Source organism: Neoarius graeffei, chromosome 19 (genome assembly GCF_027579695.1).
Source record: "Neoarius graeffei isolate fNeoGra1 chromosome 19, fNeoGra1.pri, whole genome shotgun sequence".
Classification (NCBI taxonomy): domain Eukaryota; kingdom Metazoa; phylum Chordata; class Actinopteri; order Siluriformes; family Ariidae; genus Neoarius; species Neoarius graeffei.
This window is the reverse complement of record NC_083587.1, coordinates 18,420,561-18,436,493: the sequence shown is the minus strand read 5'-3', so window position 1 is coordinate 18,436,493 and position 15,933 is coordinate 18,420,561. Positions and strand designations below refer to the sequence as shown.

The window sequence follows — 15,933 nt, the reverse complement described above, 5'->3', positions numbered from 1 at the left end:
AAAAAATTTTACTTGGTGGAAACCTGATGCACTTTTATCATTGGATTTCCCATCCATCCATTATCCATAACCGCTTATCCTGTGCAGTTTTGAAATAAAATCCCAAGTCCTCTGTGTCTGAGACTGAGACAAGACCAAGTAAAAATGTGGTGGATTCTGAGACGAGACCAAGACATTCAAACAGTGGTCTCAGGACCAAGACCAATCTCAAGTACTAAAACACTAGAAATAGTCATTGAAATTTGGACTTTTCTACTCAGGGCTTATTGTCCCACACCTGTGGGAATCGGCTCTACTGTAAAAAATTTGACTTGGTGGAAACCTGTTGCACTTTTATCATTGGATTTCCCATCCATCCATTATCCATAACCGCTTATCCTGTGCAGGGTCGTGGGCAAGCTGGAGCCTATCCCAGCTGACTATGGACAAGAGGCGGGGTACACCCTGGACAAGTCAAACAACCTTTCACACCTATGGTCAATTTAGAGTCACCAGTTAACCTAACCTGCATGTCTTTGGACTGTGGGGGAAACCGGAGCACCCGGAGGAAACCCACGTGGACACGGGGAGAACATGCAAACTCCACACAGAAAGGCCCTTGCCGGCCACAGGGCTCAAACCTGGACCTTCTTGCTGTGAGGCGACAGTGCTAACCACTACACCACCATGCCACCAATAATAATAATAATAGATAGATAGATAGATAGATAGATAGAGTGGTATGCAAAAGTTTGGGCACCCCTGGTTAAAATTGCTATGACTGTGAACAGTTAAGCAAGTTGAAGATGAAATGATCGCCAAAAGGCATAAAGTTAAAGATGACTCATTCCCTTTATATTTAAAGCAAAAACAATTTTTTATTTTCATCTTTTACATTTTCAAAATGACAAAAAAGGAAAAGGGCTTGAAGCAAAAGTTTGGACACCCTGCATGGTTAGTACTTAGTAACACCCCCTTTGGCAAGTATCACAGCTTGTAAACACTTTTTGTAGCCAGCTAATAATCTTTCAGTTCTTACCTGGGGGATTTTCACACATTCGTCCTTGCAAAAGGCTTCCAGTTCTACAAGTTTCTTGGGCTGTCTTGCATGCACTGCTCTTTTGAGATCTATCCACAGATTTTCAATCGTCTTATTGTAGGACCCATCCTCTTTTTAACTTCAACTTTTTTAGTGTAATGTTTGCTTCTAGAATTTGCTGGTATTTATTTGAATCCATGCTTCCCTCGACCAATGAAATGTGCCCTGTGCCACTGGCTGCAACACAACCCCAAAGCATGATCGATCCACACCCATGCTTCAGAGCTGGAGAGGTGTTCTTTTCCTGGAATTTGGCACCCTTTTTTCTCCAAACATACCTTTGCACATTGTGGCCAAAAAGTTCTATTTTGATTTCATCAGTCCACAGGACTTGTTTCCAAAATGCATCAGGCTTATTTAGATGTTCATTTGCAAACTTCAGACGCTAAATTTTGTGGCGAGGACGCAGGAAAGGTTTTCTTCTGATGACACTTCCATGAAGGTCATATTTGTTCAGGTGTCGCTGCATAGTAGAACAGTGCACCACCACTCCAGGGTCTGCTAAAGCTTTCTGAAGGTCTTTTGCAGTCAAACAGGGGTTTTTATTTGCCTTTCTAGCAATCCAATGAGCAGTTCTTTCAGAAAGTTTTCTTCATCTTCCAGACCTCACCTTGATCTCCACTGTTTCTGTTAACTGCCATTTCTTAATAACATTACGATCTGAGGAAACAGCTACCTGAAAACACTTTGCTACATTCTTGTAGCCTTCTCCTGCTTTGTGAGCATCAATTATTTTATTATTCAGAATGCGAGGGAGTTGCTTAGAGGAGCCCATGGCTGTTGATTTTAGGGACAAGTTTGAGGAGACAGAGAATTTATACAGCTTTGAAATCTGCATCATCTGACCTTTCCTAACGAAGAATTTGAACAAGCCACAGCTCAATAAGCTAATTAAGGTCTGGAACCTTGGTAAAAGTTACCTGAGAACTCAAATGTATTGGGGTGCCCAAACTTTCACATGGTGTTCCTTTTCTTTTTTCACTCTCCAATTGTACAAAACAAAAACAATACACAAATCCTGCATAAAACGCTGAAAAGAAATGTCTCGTCTTTACCTTTATGCCTTTTGGTGATCAGTTCATCTTCTGCTCACTTAACTATTCACAGTAACAGACATTTTCAGTAAGGGCGCCCAAACTTTTGCATGCCACTGTAGATAGATAGAAAGGAAGAAGAAATATACGAAAGAGAAAGATAGACTGTATAAGAGAAAAACTGAAATAATCTCCATAAAAATAATTCTAGTCGTAAAAGAGCCGTTCAAAAAAATGATCAGAGACTGGACAAGAAAAAAAATAACAGTGAAGGGGAGCACTACAAAGATATGTAAGGAATGGGGGTAAAGTTGAGAAAATAAGAGGAGGTAATGAAAGGGGAAAAAAAAGTCAGGAGATACTTTTCTTGGGGCAAATTTGATCGGATATGATGGTTTAACACACAACCAAAATACACGCGATGAGAGTGGTAAGATGGCTTCACTCTGATGAGCCTATGACCTCTCCAGATTTTATATCGAGCTCAGTGGAACACACACACATACCCAGAGCAGTGGGCAGCTATGCTACAGCACCTGAGGACCAGGTAGGGGTTAGGTGCCTTGCTCAAGGGCCCATCAGCTCAAGGCTGCCCCATGTTAACCTAACCACATCTTTGAATTTTTACTATGTCATTTTAAAATAAATATTTAAGCAAACTTTGGGGAAAACAAAGAAAAGAAATAAATTAAAAAATGGAAGAATAATATAATAAAAAGTGAAAATTGGCACACATTTGGCATGTGGGCCTCACTACAAATATAATCGTGGTTATGGCGTTATGGAATAATCATATGGGTGTAACCCTGGTCATGTGTCATCATCATACTTTTATATAAACCTGAATAGATCTCTGACGCAGTTACATCAATACATATGATGTAACAACATCCAGCAAATTTATACCAATGCCCAGTGTAAATGATTAAATAATTTAATTTGCAATGTAAATTGTCTCATTATCTCTAGCCGCTTTATCCTGTTCTACAGGGTCGCAGGCAAGCTGGAGCCTATCCCAGCTGACTATGGTCGAAAGGCGGGGTACACCCTGGACAAGTCGCCAGGTCATCACAGGGCCAACACATAGACACAGACAACCATTCACACCTACGGTAACTTTAGAGTCACCAGTTAAAGGTCCCATGGCATGAAATTTTCACTTTCTGAGGTTTTTTAACGTTAAAATGAGTTCCTCTGACCTTCTTAAGTCACCCCAGTGGCTAGAAATTTCATAATGTGTAAACCAAACTATGCCCAACATTTGAGAATGGCGCGTCAAAACGGCACGTTGATAAGCTCTTCCCTTTACTACGTCAGCAAGGGAGATGATCCCCACGCCCCCCCTCTGGATTCCCACCCACTGTATGGATTGCCCCGCCCAGTTGTAGTGAGGAGACCATAGAGGACACAACAACATGGCATCACCTAAGCGAGCGAAACATGGAAATTGCGCTGTACATGGATGTGACAACACAGAAAAGAGTCTGTTTTTACTGCCGACGGGAGAGCCCCTGAAGACGCAGTGGCTTAATTTTATTTACTTCAATAATACACCGTCGAGTCTACCTAAGACGGTGTATGTTTGTCGGAAGCATTTTCCTGAGAAATGTTTCCACAACTTGGGACAGTACAGGGCAGGTTTTGCACATCAACTGTCACTGAAGCCTGGGTCCGTACCAAGCATCCCTGCTGCATCAGCAACAAACACCGAACAAGTAAGTGTATAACTGGTCGTTTTGCCGTGTTTTAAAATCAGTGCGTTAGCCTAGCAATGGCTACATTAGCTGTGCAGCTAACCGCTTCCTGCAGTTAGCCAGGTAATCTGCGCTACAAAACTAAAGAGCATGCAGCATGCTCTGTTAAACTGAGTTTAGTCTGGAAATTGACTGTAACTTATGAGCTTATGTTTGACTATTGCTCCGCAATGCATGTCTTCTGTTGGATAAGCGATATGTTGCTGTAGTTGCTGCTTCTATCCTCTTTGGTTATGGAGTGCGTGTTCAAGCCTAGGGTATTATACGTTCGTAAACTACCACTCCGAACACTCTCACTCTCTGTTCTCTGTGTCACGTTGAGTTTACGAAAGGAGTCCGAGGGAGAATGGGGTTTTGTCTTAGCAGCGTGGCTACAGGCGCTGATAGCAGCGAGTATGTGTGTGCGCAGCTTGGTCAAGCCCCTCCCCCTCCCCCCATGGCCCGCCCCCACCCTCTACCCTTCCCCGCCTCCTGCTTCTCATTAGCAAAACGATGCACTGGGAAAAGCGCTGAAATGGGGCTTTCTCCCAGGAGGCTATATTTATGTGCCAAGGGTTCATTTCGAGAAAGGCTGCGGATATAACATCTGGAAGCCTCCACGAGCCCGTTTAAAGCATCAACAAACCACCATGCCATGGGACCTTTAAACTAACCTGCATGTCGTTGGACTGTGGGGGAAACCAGAGCACCTGGAGGAAACCCACACGGACACCATGCAAACTCCGCACAGAAAGGCCCTCATCGGCCACGGGGCTCGAACCCGGACTTGCTGTGAGGCGACACCACTGTGCCACCCGAATGTAAATTGTATTTATTAAAATATTAAAGGAGCAGCTTGTAATATTTGAGCCCTCTGTTGTCTGTGAAGCAAATTGCAATGAAAAGACTGATGAACCCCAACCAATCATATCCAGAACACTGTCCTAGTCCTGGGTGACACAGTGGTGTAGTGGTTAGCACTGTTGCCTCACAGCAAGAAGGTTTTGGGTTTGAGCCCAGTGGCCAACGAGGGCCTTTCTGTGTGGAGTTTGCATGTTCTCCCTGTATCTGTGTGGGTTTCCCCCAAAGACATGCAGGTTAGGCAAATTGGTGGCTCTAAATTGACCGTAGGTGTGAATGGTTGCTTGTCTCTATGTGTCAGCCCTGCGATGACCTGGTGACTTGTCCAGGGTGTACCCTGCTTCTCACCCATAGTCAGCTGGGATAGGCTCCTGTGACCCTGTACAGGATAAGTGGCAACAGATAATGGATGGATGGATGTCCTTTTCCCTAGTAATAGCAAAGTGCATTATGGGTATTTTCTCCCATTAAGTGCATAATGCAGTCAGTATAGTGAAGAGCTTGGCATAGTTGCAGCAACTGCTGTGTTTCGACAAGGTACTGAACTCATTTCAGGGTGAGAAAGATGTAAACAGAAGCAGTTTTTTTGTGGTATGCTTTAAATTGCATGATTATTAAAGGTCTGTGGACACTTTAAAAAAACACACAGAAAAAAAGCACTTTAAATATAGTACGCATGGTTATTATTGGCGGCACGGTGGTGTAGTGGTTAGCGCTGTCGCCTCACAGCAAGAAGGTCCGAGTTCGAGCCCCGTGGCCGGCAAGGGCCTTTCTGTGTGGAGTTTGCATGTTCTCCCAGTGTCCGCGTGGGTTTCCTCCGGGTGCTCCGGTTTCCCCCACAGTCCAAAGACATGCAGGTTAGGTTAACTGGTGACTCTAAATTGAGCGTAGGTGTGAATGTGAGTGTGAATGGTTGTCTGTGTCTATGTGTCAGCCCTGTGATGACCTGGCGACTTGTCCAGGGTGTACCCCGCCTTTCGCCCGTAGTCAGCTGGGATAGGCTCCAGCTTGCCTGCGACCCTGTAGGACAGGATAAAGTGGCTAGAGATGATGAGATGAGATGGTTATTATTGTTAAGACTGTGTACTGTGGTATAGACATGTGAAATAGTTCTAATGTTCACATGACTATAACATTGTTTACAAATGCCACAGAAATGAACCACAAGATGGCGCTCTGACATGCTTCTATGAAACAGAAAGGATTAAAGTATCCAGGTATACCTGTATGATTTTGGATATAAGAAGAACATAAATGCAATCTGGCTGTGTATCATTCCGTAAACCATAAACTCTTTCAGTTCATCATCAATCACACCCCTGGCTGGATTCATCCATCTATCCATCCATCCTAGTGTCCTCCTATAATTCACCAAACACACACACACAGAAACCCAATCAAGCTTGTGGCAGTTACCTGAACTCATGACTCAGTCCATGTATAATTCATATGCTCAGTGATCCACTCACTTATAGAGAAGCAACCTGACTCCAACCTGACCCGTCTGCAAAACCTCTGAAAGGATCGACACTTGCAGCGTCACAAAGTTGAGTTTTACAGGTAAGTCAGCTCCTTTCTGAATCATTTCTGATGGTGTGATTACAGTCAGGTAATATGTTTTGATCATTTTTTTTTGGCATTCTAGCATTCAAAATGTCCTGAAAAGAAAAATATCACAGTTGTGTAATTTTGTATACTATTAAATATTCAGTGCAGGCTCAGTATCAGGGATGGAATGATTCAGGCAGATGATAATATGTAAAAAAATATATACAGGTGTGTGTGTGTCTGTGTGTTGAAGCTTTGTTATTTGTAGACAATTTTCCAGGCTACAGGAAGCAAACTTTTATTCAGCGCTAGGTCAGTGATGACAGATTACAGGCCGACCTGCTTTTAAAATGGAAAGTTGACCTCTGCTACCCTGATGAATGAATACCTGTGGCTCTGCAGACATTTTATTTATAGTATGTGATGTGAAGGTAATGCTCAGGGAACATGAGTGAACAAAGACAGCGAGCCCTGTCCACGTCAGGCGAGGCTCTGTACCAGGTGCTTGGCCTTGACAAGAACTGCACCCACGATGACATCAAGAAATCATACAGGTGGGTTCGAAGGTCTCTTGTTGATCTTTACGATCTTTCTGAATAACTACACAACTTCTGAAAATGAGATCGTCCGGTGTCTCTGGTGGCAAACATCTAGCAACTCAAATGGCTGTTTGTTCCTGGATGTTCTTGTGTAAACAAACAGAGTTCAGTGTGATGGAACGGACAAGCAGGCAAAATGGACGGAGAGAAGAAAAGTTGGTTATTTGATCTATTTTAGACTTTGTTTTCTGACTAGCTGTGTCGAATTTATAAAACTGAAAATGTAATATTCTTGAGCTGATGCAGCTGTTTCAGACTTCAGGATTAAATTTAACAGAAAATTTGAGGCTGATGCTTTACTGGCTGGTTCCTGCAGTCAGCCTATGGTTAGGAACAGCATAATGACTATAATAATAGACTCCAGAACCAATTTTATTTTATTTTTCTGCATTCACACATACTACAGTTGGGGAAATATTACAATAGATTCAAAAAAGAAGAAATTCTAAAACCTTGCATGTTTATCACATATTAGATATCATTTTCCCTTCACGTTGCACTCAGCCACCCCACACTCACTTCATCTAAAAATATCACAAGCACTAAAACACTGATGCAACAAATGGGACAATTCCATAACATTAGTTCATGCCAAAGCCAAAGTGGTGCTCCAACAATTATAGAGACTTAAGTGCACTAATTCGTGCTGCCTTTAAGAGCCATTTAGATGTTGCATCTTTTTAACAGCACTTGTTTTTGCTTAATGAATATGCCATCGTAGCAACTCTTTCTGAGGCCGTCAGCTTAATCAAAAATTAATCAGCGTGTGTGCTTGGAGCATTATAAAATGTTGATGAGAAATGACAAATTTAAATGCAGCCCTGAAACGTAAATTATATAAACAGAGCTATGTATATTTAAAGCTTTTATAGTGCTTAATGTAAAAGACAATGGATGAACTGTCTCATGAACTGTCTCGTTTTTGTTTGTAAAAGCTTGTTTGTCGATGTGAAGGAATTTATTTCACAACAGCCACATGAGGACCTTCTCAGTAGATTTCAGTTCTCAATATGGAAACTCGAAAAGGGTTTGGGGATAATACAGAATTTAGAAACGTACTAAACTTGCACACTTTTAGAGGGTGTGTAAACTTAGTAAGAATACAAGACGATGATTCTAATAAAGGAAAGTTTGGTGACACACTGCTAACACAGTGAGCTCAGTTTACACAAACTAAACTTGTACGTGTAAGAGTCAGGTGTAAAAAAAAAAAAGAAAGCCATCTATTCCCAAGCAAGCATCTGACTAATGCTGAGATCCAACACTGACATCACATGATGAAACACAAATCCTTTTCTTTGAGTGAACCTTTTTTTATTTTCCCTTCTCATTTTGTCATACACAGAGGTGCTTGAAAGTTTGTGAACCTTTTAGAATTGCCTATATTTCTGCATAAATATGACCTAAAACATCATCAGAGTTTCACACAAGTCCTAAAAGTAGATAAAGAGAACCCAGTTAAACAAACGAGACAAAAATATTATACTTGGTCATTTATTTATTGAGGAAAATGATCCAATATTGCATATCTGTGAATGGCAAAAGTATGTGAACCTCTAGGGTTAGCAGTTAATTTGAAGGTGAAATTAGAGTCAGGTGTTTTCAATCAATGGGATGACAATCAGGTGTGAGTGGGCACCCTGTTTTATTTAAAGAACAGGGATCTATCAAAGTCTGATCTTCACAACACATGTTTGTGGAAGTGTATCATGGCACGAACAAAGGAGATTTCTGAGGACCTCAGAAAAAGCGTTGTTGATGCTCATCAGGCTGGAAAAGGTTATAAAACCATCTCTAAAGAGTTTGGACTCCACCAATCCACAGTCAGACAGATTGTGTACAAATGGAGGAAACTCAAGACCATTGTTACCCTCCCCAGGAGTGGTCGACCAAAAAAGATCACTCCAAGAGCAAGGCGTGTAAGAATTGGCGAGGTCACAAAGGACCCCAGGGTAACTTCTAAGCGACTGAAGGCCTCTCTCACATTGGCTAATATTAATGTTCATGAGTCCACCATCAGGAGAACACTGAACAACAATGGTGTGCATGGCAGGGTTGCAAGGAAAAAGCCACTGCTCTCCAAAAAGACCATTGCTGCTCGTCTGCAGTTTGCTAAAGATCACATGGACAAGCCAGAAGGCTATTGGAAAAATGTTTTGTGGACGGATGAGACCAAAATAGAACTTTTTGGTTTAAATGAGAAGCGTTATGTTTGGAGAAAGGAAAACACTGCATTCCAGCATAAGAACCTTATCCCATCTGTGAAACATGGTGGTGGTAGTATCATGGTTTGGCCCTGTTTTGCTGCATCTGGGCCAGGACGGCTTGCCATCATTGATGGAACAATGAATTCTGAATTATACCAGCGAATTCTAAAGGAAAATGTCAGGACATCTGTCCATGAACTGAATCTTAAAAGACGGTGGGTCATCCAGCAAGACAAGACCTTAACCACACATGTCATTCTACTAAAGAATGGTTAAAGAAGAATAAAGTTAATGTTTTGGAATGGCCAAGTCCTGACCTTAATCCAATGGAAATGTTGTGGAAGGACCTGAAGCGAGCAGTTCATGTGAGGAAACCCACCAACATCCCAGAGTTGAAGCTGTTCTCTACGGAGGAATGGGCTAAAATTCCTCCAAGCCGGTGTGCAGGACTGATCAACAGTTACCAGAAACGTTTAATTGCAGTTATTGCTGCACAAGGGGGTCACACCAGATACTGAAAGCAAAGGTTCACATACTTTTGCCACTCACAGATATGTAATATTGGACCACTTTCCTCAATAAATAAATGACCAAGTATGATATTTTTTGTCTCATTTGTTTAACTGGGTTCTCTTTATCTACTTTTAGGACTTGTGTAAAAATCTGATGATGTTTTAGGTCATATTTATGCAGAAATATAGAAAATTCTAAAGGGTTCACAAACCTTCAAACACCACTGTAACATTGTACAGAAAACTGATACAGTCGACTACAAAAGCTTGCATTCCCCCAAGACAGTGAAGAAGGCAAAGACAAATAATTTACTACAATAACTGACTCACAAATATTTTATTATCACAAATAATAAATAGGTGGGAAAATGAACCCAGAAGATTTTGAAAGGAAGATGAAAACCTTTGAACTTATATATATCAGTTCAAAGGTTTTCATCTTCTGTAATAGCCTCCAACTGCTTCTGTATCCTGTGGATCCAAGACCTACAATATTCCCCTCACATTTTTCCAGACACTTCTGTCCCTACTCTAACCCTGCCAGGTCTCACACAATCACATCTTCAGTCGAAGTCTAGAGGATGAAAGGCTCACAGCAAAACCATCTTCTTTCTTTTAGTCCTTTTCAATATTTTTCAATTGAGTTTCTTATGAATTTTATATTGTTGATCGAGTGTTAAATTCCTGGAAGCTTTTTTTTTTTTAGATAAACTAAAATATCATTTAATCATCCACAAACCACAGGGGGTGCAAACTATTGCACAGAAATGTATCACTGGTTTTTAGTCATTGCTATAATCCTGTAGCTTCATTCTGGAGAATTTGTGCATGTGACAGGAGTCTTATCTCTCTTTATTTATTTATTTATTTATTTATTTTTTACAGGAAGCTCGCTTTGAAATATCACCCAGATAAGAACCCGGAGAACCCTGATGCTGCCGAGAAGTTCAAGGAGCTTAACAATGCTCACTCCGTGCTCTCGGACGTCACAAAACGGAACATTTATGACAAATATGGCTCGTTGGGGCTCTACGTGGCCCAGCAGTTCGGAGAGGAGAACGTGAATACTTATTTTATGCTCTCCAGTTGGTGGGCCAAGGTGAGATTTCCAGCACAGCGCTATATTTAATTACTGTTTGTTGAATGTCATACGTGCATGTTGGACCTTAATCTACTTTTTATTTCTTGCTAGGTTTAAGTAAATGATGTGTGTGTGTGTTCTGTATGTATACACTTGTCTACAGGGTCTGTTTGCCATTTGCGGCTTGCTGACAGGCTGCTATTTCTGCTGCTGTCTGTGTTGCTGCTTCAACTGCTGCTGTGGGAAGTGTAAGCCTCATACTCCTGGAGAGGAAGACACTGAGTGCTACGTGTCTCCTGAAGACCTGGAAGAACAGATTCGAACGGACTCGGAGAGGGGTGAGTACACACACACATATGCACTGGCCAAGACAAACCAACATCTGATCATCTTAAGACGTGTTTCTTTACCAACAGTCCCTAAACCCATTCTTGAAGAAAACTTCAATTTTATTTTAGATCTTCATGATAGTCAATTTTAGAATATCCCTACTACTCAGGACCTTCAGATGTGATGAAATGAAGGTCCAGCCTGAAGTTTATTTTCCTACAGCAGCACTTTCTAGAGTGTTTTATTCCTCTTATACCACAGTAATTATTTTTTTTATTCAATAACAACACATCATAGTTTTATAGTTACATTTATTGATGTGAAACATCCACGAAACAAGTTAGTTCCTCCTGTTATCACTGGAGTTCTAGCAGCTATAAACAGTCATTCCCTCGACAGCTCTCTTTAATAGGCCTACCCTCTTGAGGTTAACAAACACAAACCCCTCTGTCCTGAAGGCTTTGCTATGCTGTAAAATGTAAAGTTACAGCTTTAGCTCTGACTTTTACAAAGCATTGATATTGGAGACTCTTTTATTTAATGCTAAATAAAAGAAAACTCAAGCCTGTTTTCTGTTGTGCGTCCCTCAGTAAGTTATTACTATAGAAACAGTTGCAGCTGCACTATTTTTGGAGCTGCTGTTATAGGAAATTAATCAAAACCTTCCAACCAACCAGAATTGAGAATCCCAAAAAAAAGCTGTGGTATAATTAACAGTTATTCCACAAAATCGAGTTGTACATGAGCTGATAGCCGATGAGACGCGTAGCACTGAGTTGTCCATAATCCATGTACGATGAGATTGAATGGAATCACTGTTTTATTCTATCCACATTCACTGGACTTTGAGAAACAGAGCATTTTTATTCTTCGCAAATCCGATAAATAAAAACTTTATACAAAACATCTGACAAAATCATTTGTAAACTATTCTTATATTGTATTGTACACTATTTATATTGTAAACTATTATATTGTAAATCATTTGAAAAATATTCTTTTAGCTATTTCTGTTTCTTTAAAATACTTGATAACAATTTTTGGGGTTTTGTTTTCAAGTAGAGTTTTTATTTCGTCCTCAGTTGGTTCAGCAACACGCTCCGCCATTTTGTTTTTCTTTACTCATGGTATGTGAGCTGATAGCCTAGTAGTAGAGTTGCCAATCAGAGCGTGCGATTGCTCATATCCAGTGAATGTGGATAGAATAATAAGGTATATACACTTTAGACTGGTCATAAATACATTACTGAGAAAATGCAATAAAAATTGAGACTCGGAGACTGAAAATCGTCTCGTGAGCTAGTTAACTAGCAGTTAGCTAACCGGCTACGCTGTTCAGAAACTTGGGTTTGTTTTAAACTTGGTTATTCATTTATTTCTAGGTATTTTAGTACTATTGAAACATATATTTTACATATTAGGCGGCACGGTGGTGTAGTGGTTAGCGCTGTCGCCTCACAGCAAGAAGGTCCTGGGTTTGAGCCCCGTGGCCGGCGAGGGCCTTTCTGTGTGGAGTTTGCATGTTCTCCCCGTGTCCGTGTGGGTTTCCTCCGGGTGCTCCGGTTTCCCCCACAGTCCAAAGACATGCAGGTTAGGTTAACTGGTGACTCTAAATTGACCGTAGGTGTGAGTGTGAATGGTTGTCTGTGTCTATGTGTCAGCCCTGTGATGACCTGGCGACTTGTCCATGGTGTACCCCGCCTCTCGCCCGTAGTCAGCTGGGATAGGATCCAGCTTGCCTGCGACCCTGTAGAACAGGATAAAGCGGCTAGAGATAATGAGATGAGATGAGATTTTACATATTTGCATGATGGCAGGTATTAAATGCAGTACACATTGCACTAAATTAAAATAAATTTTAATCATGGATGTGTTTTTAGTGTGTGTTCTCTACTTTTCATATCAGGGGCTGAAGCATAGAGCTTGAAATACACAATTAATCCAACACCCACCCTGTTACTGACGATAAGTAGACTACATACTTCTGAGCCAGATGTTTGGATATAAACTGTTGTCTTTGCGCCAGTTCGCAGTAGGAGGTTTTTTCAAGGCCCTGAGAAAGCTGATAATTACTGCCTCTGAGTCATGTCTCTGAGCGAGTTTGCATACTGGTTATTTTTACTTATCATGCAATAATAAGAGGCAATGTGTTTGTTCTTGGCCTTTGGGAAAATATAAGGCGTATCAGTAGACACAAAAACCTTTGTAAGTCACTTTAATATCTGCTGAGTTCCTTTTGTCAAAAACACACAAGTCTGGTGATTCAGAGGCGTAGGAATAGCTCAAGATTGTTGATAATATATCTATCTATCTATATCTATATCTATTTTAAAAAACCAGCGAGAAAAATACCACCTGTATGTTTTGATTAAAAAAATAGTATCATGGTGCAAGACTCAACACTTTCTTGGTGATGAGGATTTAATAATCTCACCAGGCTGCCCTTCAAACTGGGATAAAGGAACAAGTGCTCTGACGTCCTTGAACTGGATGGAAAACATATTTTTTCAGCAGGAAGCTCAATTACCATCCATGCTCTAATGTGATCCTGCGTTAGAAGGAGTACTAATTTTGCTTGATGATGATTGTCCTCACTTACCTCTGTGTGTGTGCGTGTGTGTGTCCAGATGGTGATACTCCAGTAATGCATCAGCCAACTAATGCGAGTGAGAAGACCCAGCTGATCGGGGACGGACACCGGACATACACCTGAGAGAGAGTGTCTTTATAAACAACACTTTCTGATATGCTTCTGCTTTGAATATCTTAAAACAAACCAAGAAAAAAAAATCATACATCATAATGTTAATGCTAGAATGAAATAGGGATGTACACAATGCCTTGGCTATATAAATATTTATGTGTCTTAAACATGGACGTTTTCAACCAATGATATCTGTACATACCTTATAATGAACTATAACCATGTATTTTTTCTGCAAAAAAAAGACTTATTATCATGTAATATGACTCAGATGTCCAGTATTTTAAGAATAAAAGAAAGTTTTCACAGAAGTAAAACATTTTAGGTAGTTATTTTAAAAAATAACAAAGTGGCATGATCCCCCCCATACCAATACACTACCCACTGTCAATGTCATGCTGTACTGGGAATAAACCACCACCCAAATAAATATCTGATCAGCAGTGATCCTATGGAGATCCTTTTCTGTTGATGGACAGAATAGAAGGAGGGGCCAATGCATTGTGCATAACAATAGATAAATCTCATCTCATTATCTGTAGCTGCTTTATCCTGTTCTACAGGGTCGCAGGCAAGCTGGAGCCTATCCCAGCTGACTACGGGCGAAAGGCGGGGTACACCCTGGACAAGTCACCAGGTCATCACAGGGCTGACACATAGACACAGACAACCATTCACACTCACATTCACACCTACGCTCAATTTAGAGTCACCAGTTAACCTAACCTGCATGTCTTTGGACAGTGGGGGAAACCAGAGCACCCGGAGGAAACCCACGTGGACAACATGCAAAATCCACACAGACAGGCCCTCGCCGGCTACGGGGCTCAAACCCAGGACCTTCTTGCTGTGAGGCGACAGCACTAACCACTGTGCCACCCCTAGATAAATCTAGTCAGTAAAAAAAAGTACAATAAAATAAAATGCATATACACATTACAAGTACCTATGAGTTAGTTACAGTTTGTGGACACCGATCACTATCCAGCTCAAAGGAGTCTAATTTTTTTTTTTTACCTTTTAAATTTGGCAAAAGTACTAATTTATATCAGTGTATGTAATGGATAAATGTTCCACAGCCCACAGCTCCAAAATCTCCTCGAAAGCCTTCCCAGAACAGTGGAGGTTACTATAACAGCAAATTTGCTCTGGGATGTTCTAAAATCACATGAGAGTGATAGGTATCTACAAACTGTTACTAATGCCTAGCTACTCGTAGTATATGCGTATATGCATTTAATTTTATTGTACTTTTTTTTTCCTGTTATGCACAATATATGTTACAGTTCGTGCATACCTATCATTCTCATGTAATTTTTGAACATCCCAGAGCAGCTTTGCTGTTATAGTAACCTCCACTGCTCTGGGAAGGCTTTCTGAGAGATTTTGGAACTGTGGAACATTTATCCATTACGTACACCAATATAAATTAGTATTTTTACCAAAAAGGTTATGTAATTAAAAAAAATACATTTTGGACTCCTTCGAGCCGGATTCGAACCAGCGACCTAAGGATTACTGGGTAGCTTCTACAGTCCTCCGCTCTACCAACTGAGCTATCGAAGGGCCACGTGAGCGTTCTTTCACAGGCTACTTAATGCTAAATAAGACGATTTATAGTACTTCAATTAACGTTAAATATAAGTCAAACTCTTTTCATGTTGTTCAAAGCTCAAGCGTAAGTATAATTCTACTTAGAATTTAGAAATTATCTCAAATAGTCCATACATGCTGTAATATTGATATAACTGTAAATAAATCCCTCCAGGGTGTTTCTCGCTACTGAAAAGACCAGGGGCTGAGTCAAGTTTTCCTGGGGCTTGTACTTTTAAAGCTAGATTGGCACAGATGGGTTAGCACATGAGTCGAGCGGCTACATATCTTACAGCCAAGCTTTTTGTCTTTACAAATAAGCCAGTCGTTCTGTGAGCAAAAACACTGCACTCGGTCCTTTGACCAACAGTGCGGCCATTCATGCTGAAGGAGGTTAACGTCACAGTTGGCTGGAGGATCAGGAGCAACAGGCGTTGCTATAGCAACAGGCTCTCTGCTGTTAGCAGCCGCGCTAGTGTTAGCTCGCCGCTCCCAACCTGCAGTTTCTGCCGCGGTAGAATTTGAGTGTCGAAGAGCCGCGGCATCATCCGACTCTCATTATCTTTGTAGCCATGCCAACATTACTGTCCTGTTTTAGTTTCTTTGTTTTTCCTGTTTGTTGTTTCCGACTTCTTCCTGAACAAGTGAATGCG

The 15,933-nt window shown here is 41.0% G+C and overlaps 1 protein-coding gene and 1 non-coding gene across 2 annotated transcripts; one reads left to right on the top strand and one right to left on the bottom strand.

The window, feature by feature from the left end:
• The first annotated feature begins 6,701 nt into the window (after window positions 1–6,701).
• On the top strand, window positions 6,702–13,696 carry dnajc5b (DnaJ (Hsp40) homolog, subfamily C, member 5 beta). Its single transcript, XM_060899771.1, has 4 exons — window positions 6,702–6,808; window positions 10,458–10,671; window positions 10,817–10,991; window positions 13,611–13,696. Exons 1-4 carry the CDS (start codon window positions 6,702–6,704, stop codon window positions 13,694–13,696), a joined length of 582 nt encoding a protein of 193 aa, XP_060755754.1.
• A 1,471-nt stretch (window positions 13,697–15,167) lies between these two features.
• trnay-gua (transfer RNA tyrosine (anticodon GUA)) lies at window positions 15,168–15,253 on the bottom strand. The gene is given in 2 exon segments: window positions 15,168–15,203; window positions 15,217–15,253. It is a non-coding gene; the product is annotated as a tRNA-Tyr (tRNA).
• Between the last annotated feature and the right edge of the window lie 680 nt (window positions 15,254–15,933).